Below are 6,795 nucleotides of genomic sequence, written 5' to 3' on the forward strand. Positions count from 1 at the left end.
AAAACGGTTGGTGAGGTGATTTTAACCAATCATCAAGCTTTTACTCTCCACAGGATGACACAGGGGTAGAAAAGTCGTTTCGGATCCATGATTTGTTCATCTTTATGAACGTGAGTCTGTCTACATTAACAGTGGAGAGCCGCGTGCGCTTATCTCTCAGCACACCACCAGCAGCGCTGAACACACGTTCAGACAGAACGCTGGCTGCGGGGCATGACAAGATCGCCAAGGCGTAAGTGGCTAGCTCCGACCATTTATCCAGATTGGAAGCCCAAAAAGAGCAAGGGTCCAGTGACACAGTCATGGCTTCAATGTTTACTTGGAGATACTCCTGTACCATCGTCTCTAGGCGTTGACTATGTGTCAGACTTCTTGTCTCCTGTGGCCTTGCAAAGGATGGGCTAAAAAAGTGGTGAAATGATTCCGCAAAATTGATGTTACCAGCAGATACTGTGGTTCTGTTACGGTTTGAGTGCTGAACACTCGACGGTCCCACGGTTGGCAAGTTGGAACTGTGAGATTCACTACGTGCACCACTGGTGTTTTGTGGAAAAGCACATGTAAGATTCTACAACAGTCTCTGCTGATACTCCTGCATGCGTGCATCCCTTTCTATGGCAGGAATAATTACTGCAAATTTACTTTTGTACCGGGGATCTAACAGTGTGGCAACCCAGTAGTCAGGATTATTTCTAATTCTCACAATTCGAGGGTTATGTTGCAGGTAGTGCAGCAAGAAGGCACTCATGTGTGTTGCGCATCCAGGAGCACCAAGTCCCTGTTGTGTTGGTGGCGAGGTAACAATCAGGCTTCCTTCCTCTGTCCTCTACCCCCAACCTCGCACAACAGAAATGTGATCAAGGTCTCCCTCATCTGATGAGACTTCCATTAGTTCGTCCTCCACTTCTTCCTGGGCTCCTGCACCTTCCTCACTAGTTTGGCTGCTACCATGCGCCCTGGTAAAACCATCTCCCCCACCCTCACATGCCTGCCGCCTTGGTGCTGCCGACCGTCTGGACCTTGCAGATGTTAGCCCTTCCGCATACAACTCCTCCTCCTCTACTTCCTCCACCTCCTCTTGTGCCAACAACTGACTCCGAATTCTGCTTAACATGTGCTCCAGCATGTAAATCACCGGAATAGTCATGCTGATAAAGGCATCGTCAGCACTAAACATCTTCGTCGCCATTTCAAAACTGTGCAGAAGGGTGCATAGGTCCCTGATCTGAGACCACTCCTCCAGCGTGATTTGCCCCACCTCTGGATCTCGTTGGCCGAGGCTATACGTCAGAACGTATTCCACCAGGGCTTGTCGGTGCTGCCACAGTCGCTGCAACATGTGCAGAGTTGAATTCCACCGGGTAGGCACATCGCATTTTAGCCGGTGAAGTGGCATGCCCAACGACTTCTGTAGAGATGTAAGTCGCTGAGCTGCGGGATGCGAACGGAAGTGAGCACACAGCGACCGTGCCCTCTGCAGAAGGCCATCTAGTCCGGGATAGTGGGCTAAAAATTGCTGGACAACCAGGTTCAACACGTGAGCCAAACAAGGCACGTGTGTAACATTGCCCCGGCGAAGGGCCGCACCCAGGTTTGCAGCATTGTCGCACACAATCTTCCCTGGTTTCAGGTCCAGAGGAGACAACCATTCATGAAATTGGTTCTCCAGAGCTGACCACAACTCCTCAGCTGTGTGACTCACATTTCCCCAACATTTCAAAGTAAAAACCGCCTGATGACGTTGAGCCCTACTGCCAGCATAGTAAGGAGGTGTGCAGGATCCCTTCTGCGCAGTTAGAAAGCTTGTGGCATGACCAGACAGGCTTTGGGTGCTGGTGGAGGACCGAGAGGAGGTTGAGGAGGCAGAAGCAGTGGAGGAACTTTGAGATAAAGAGGATTGACGCACAACTCGCGGGGACGGCAAGACTTGGACAGCAGCCCCTTGTCCTGCTGTCACCATAGTTACCCAGTGCCCAGTCAGCGACATGTAATGCCCCTGTCCATGCCTACTCGTCCAAGTGTCTGTGGTGAAATGCACCCTGTCACACACAGAGTTTCTCAAAGAAGCGGTGATGTTGTGTGCGACATGCTGGTGGAGCGCAGGCACACCTTTTTTTGAGAAGTAGTGCTGACTGGGCATCTGGTACTGGGGCACTGCGACGGACATAAGGTCTGGAAAATCCTCTGTGTCCACCAGGCGGAAAGGCAGCATTTCTGTAGCCAAGAGCTTGCAGATGGTGAAATTCAACCTCTTAGCTTTCTCATGGCTAGGAGGAAATCGTCTTTTACTTGTCCACATCTGAGGGACCGAGGGCTGGCTATTGTGCTTAGACGGGGTTGATAAGGGTGCCACCGGCAAACTGCCGGTCTGTGAGGAAGATGCAGGCGGACATGTTAGGTTGCCTTGATCCAAAGGTGGTGCTATCGATGTCGGACAGCGCTCAACACCAGCTGGTGTTACCACCTCCAAAGAAAATGATGACCTGCCAATCACGCTGGCTGTTGCGGGTAAAGAGGTGGCAGGTCTGCGCCCCAAAACAGGTGTGACTGCTGTCCCCCCAGTCACAGAGGATGAAGAGGCCACGGATGCACAAGATATGACAGACGTTGGTTGGCCCGGCCGGCTAGGCCGCATTGTAGCACAGTGAGCTTTCCACTGCAACTTATGCTTCATGTCCATGTGCCGGTTCATGCATGAAGTACTCAAACTATGTATTTTTTGGCCTCTACTTAGCTTTTGCTGACAAATGTTACAGATAACACGAGTTGGGTCATCTTTATCGATCTGAAAAAATGCCCAGGCTATGCAAGGCTTAGCACCCATGCGACCTGAAGAGCCACCATGACTTGTGGTGAGAGGCAGAGTTGTGTTTGAGGATGCAGTTGTTGACGTGCTTCCAGTACTACGTCTCTGTCCAGGAAGGCGCAACCTGACCTCGTCGTCACTAGCATCCTCCTCCACCTCCTCTGCTGACCTCATCTCTTGGCTGACTGTGGGTTGACAGTAAGTGGGATCTCCAACCTCATCATCATCACCCTGTGCGTTATCACACCCGTCGTCCTCAGAGCCAACCTGTTCCTGCCCTGACAAAAAACTAAAGTTGTCGCTCCAATCAGGTATTTGAGTCTCATCATCGTCTTCCTCATTGTCTCCACCAACAGGAGTTACAGTTTGGGAATGAGGGTCTAGATTATGGTCTGAACCTTCTGCGTCTGGTCCTGGATCCGACTCATAAAGATTCTGGGCATCAGTGCAGATCATTTCCTCGTCTGGATTCACAGAAGCGCTGGAGTCGACCTCTGATTCCCAGACTATAGTATGAGTAAACAGCTCTGCAGACTCAACCATCTGTTCTACCTCATACTCAGACGGGCAGCTGGAGATTTGGGAGCTGTGAGGAAGCAAGTGCGATTGGGGTGACACCTTTGAGGACTGGAGTATTTGTGATGTTGAAGTTGATGTGGAGGAGAGCCCACTTAAAGGAACACTTGATATCCGTTGAAGCACCTGCTGTTTTTGTGCCTCATCTGGAATTTGTAGCGATTGGCGTGGCCGTAAGAAAGGGATCTTATCACATTGTCCGCTAAAAGAAGTAGACATTTTAGTTTGGCTGGAAGATGGTCTTTCTTCTGCAGATGTTACTGTTGCTTTAACACCTACCCCACGGACACAACCTTTTTTCCCCTTCCCAACGTGCCTATTCCCCTTTCCACCAGCAGCAGGCCTTTTTCCACTCATTTTGGTGGTTAACTAATTCACAACTCTGGAGTTGTTTGCACAAAAAAACAATGGATGGGAACCGAGCAGAGCTGAGTGGCCAAACTGTGGTATTAGGCCAAAACTATTGGCTGGGTTAGATGCAGAAAAAAATTATATTCAATTTGCAACCTGATGGAGGTCAGTATAGATGGACTAATAGAACAAGTCCCACACACAGCTAGAAGCCCAAATATTTTTTCAGAGGTAGATGCAGAAAAAAATTGTATTCAGTTCGCAACCTGATGGACGTCAGTATAGAAGGACTAATAGAACAAGTCCCACACACAGCTAGAAGCCCAAATATTTTTTCAGAGCTAGATGCTGAAAAAAATTATATTCAGTTTGCAACCTGATGGAGGTCAGTATAGATGGACTAATAGAACAAGTCCCACACACTGCTAGAAGGCCAAATATTTTTTCAGAGCTAGATGCAGAAAAAATTATATTCAGTTTGCAACCTGATGGAGGTCAGTATAGATGGACTAATAGAACAAGTCCCACACACAGCTAGAAGCCCAAATATTTTTTCAGAGGTAGATGCAGAAAAAAAATATATTCAGTTTGCAACCTGATGGAGGTCCATATAATGGACTAATAGAACAAGTCCCACACACTCCGAGAAGGCCAAATATTTTTTCAGAGCTAGATGCAGACAAAAAATTATTTTTAATTTGCAACCTGATGGAGGTCAGTACAGATGGACTAATAGAGAAAGTCCCACACACTTCTAGAAGGCCAAATATTTTTTCAGAGCTAGATGCAGAAAAAAATTATTTTTAATTTGCAACCTGATGGAGGTCAGTATAGATGGACTAATAGAGAAAGTCCCACACACTGCTAGAAGGCCAAATATTTTTTCAGAGCTAGATGCAGATAAAAATTATTTTTAATTTGCCACCTGATGGAGGTCAGTATAGATGGACTAATAGAGAAAGTCCCACACACTGCTAGAAGGCCAAATATTTTTTCAGAGCTAGATGCAGACAAAAAATTATTTTGAATTTGCAACGTGATGGAGGTCAGTATAGATGGACTAATAAAACAAGTCCCACACACTGCTAGAAGGCCAAATATTTTTTCAGAGCTAGATGCAGAAAAAAATTATATTCAGTTTGCAATCTGATGGAGGTCAGTATAGATGGACTAATAGAACAAGTCCCACACACTGCTAGAAGCCCAAATATTTTTTCAGAGCTAGATGCAGAAAAAAATTATATTCAATTTGCAACCTGATGGAGGTCAGTATAGATGGACTAATAGAATGATGCTATGCCCAAAAGATTTTACTTCACTAGGTGCAGTAAAAAAATTGGTATTCTATACACAGGTGGTATATCTTGCAACACAGATAGGCTACTCCACTGACTAACACACTCTGCAATAGGCCAAAAAGGATTAGCTTGGCTAGATTCAGCCAAATGCCGTGAAAAAAACTTGCACAGCACTGGCATAGACCTGCCTGGCAAAAACTGATAGGAACTGATGTAACCTAGTCCTGAAAAGGACTGCAATTACAATTAGTCTTTACTCCCACAACCTATCTATTTAAGAGCACAGACCTGCCTGATAAAAGTCGTCGGAAATGCTGTAACCTAGTCCTTAAAAGGACTGCAATCACAACTATTCCCTACTCCCAAGCTATCTGTAGATTTGTGCGAAACTTGGCATGAAATTAACAAGGTATAGCGCACACAGCAACAGCGGTGCCGTCTAACACGCAGCTGCAGCAGTGAGAAAATGGTGGCGACGGGGAAAATGGCTTGGTCTTATAGGGCAAGGACATGTGACATACATTGCCAATGACACATGCCCTTGCTTGTGTGAAAAAAAGCACTTCGCTCCGTGTGTGCGCTGCTGATAGGCTGACAGATTGCACCTCCCCACTGTAAATGCGGGAAAGAGAAAAAAAAATGGAGCTCTTCATTATTCCTGCAGAGATCCATCCCCTGCCCCTCCCACCGCCCCGCTGTACACTCAAACTGCGTATTAACATTAATTTTCATCATTACTGAGAAAAAATCCAGTTATGATTCTGGTGCACGAACAGTTATCGAACATAACCTCGAACAGCCGAATTTTTCTCAAATCGTTCGTGTTCGCCGAACGGCTCGAACACCGCCCAAAACAGCTCGAATTTGAGATTGGCGAACAGTTCGAGTCGAACAACGCTCATCTCTAGTGTGGAGTTCTAGCATGTGGTGATGGCGAACACTGGACGGTGAGCTGGCACTTGCATGTGCTTCTGCAGCACTGCCAGAGTGGTAGCAGCTGTAGCCGACTTGTGGAAATAGGCGCTGACGCAGCGTACCTTGACCAGAAGCTCTGGTAAATATGGGTAGGTTTTCAGAAACCACTGAGCCACCAAGTTTAGCACATTGGCCAAGCATGGTATGTTTGTGAGCTTGCCAAGCTTCATAGCCGCCACCAGGTTACGCCCATTATCACACACGACCATGCCTGTTTGGAGGTTCAGCGGCGAGAAACACAGATCTGTCTGGTCTGTTATACCTTTCAATAACTCTGCCGCTGAGTGTGGTTTGTATCCTAGACAAATTATCCTCAGCAGAGCCTGTTGCGGCTTTGCTGAGGCAATGCGGAGGAGCTTCCAACTTCCGGCTGATGTGGACGATATGCTCTGAGAAAACAAATTGAGATTAAGGATGAGGAGGAGCAGGAGAGGGTGCAGGAACTGCTGTACGAGGTGGAGGACACCTTGATAGAAGCAGGGCCAGCAATCCTCGGCATCGGTAACACATGTGCCGTGCCAGGGAGGGGCTCAGCCCCAGCCTCCTCAATGTTCACCCAGTGTGCCATCAGGAAAATGTAGCATCCCTGGCAACAAGTGCTTGTCCATGTGTCGGTCATTAAGTGTACAATCCCAGTAACAGCGTTGGTAAGGGCACGGGTGATGTTCCTGGACACGTGTTGGTGCAAGGCGGGGATGCCACAACGGGAGAGATAGTGGCAGCTGGGGACCGAGTACCAAGGGACAGCTGCCGCAATGATTCGGCAGAAATCCTCCATGTCTACAAGCC

General features: G+C 47.7%; 1 protein-coding gene across 1 annotated transcript in view; it reads left to right on the forward strand.

Annotated features, from left to right (window-relative positions):
• Positions 1–6,412, forward strand: part of LOC141171782 (olfactory receptor 1G1-like) — a 39,379-nt gene extending 32,967 nt beyond the window's left edge. The window contains exon 3 of the mRNA XM_073655422.1: positions 6,309–6,412. Within this exon, the coding sequence (XP_073511523.1) occupies positions 6,309–6,412 (104 nt within the window). The remainder of the gene's footprint in view (positions 1–6,308) is intronic.
• Positions 6,413–6,795: the final 383 nt, after the last annotated feature.

This window comes from Phyllobates terribilis, unplaced genomic scaffold, assembly GCF_046119375.1.
Source record: "Phyllobates terribilis strain yellow unplaced genomic scaffold, ASM4611937v1 Scaffold_12__6_contigs__length_324123572, whole genome shotgun sequence".
Classification (NCBI taxonomy): Eukaryota; Metazoa; Chordata; class Amphibia; order Anura; family Dendrobatidae; genus Phyllobates; species Phyllobates terribilis.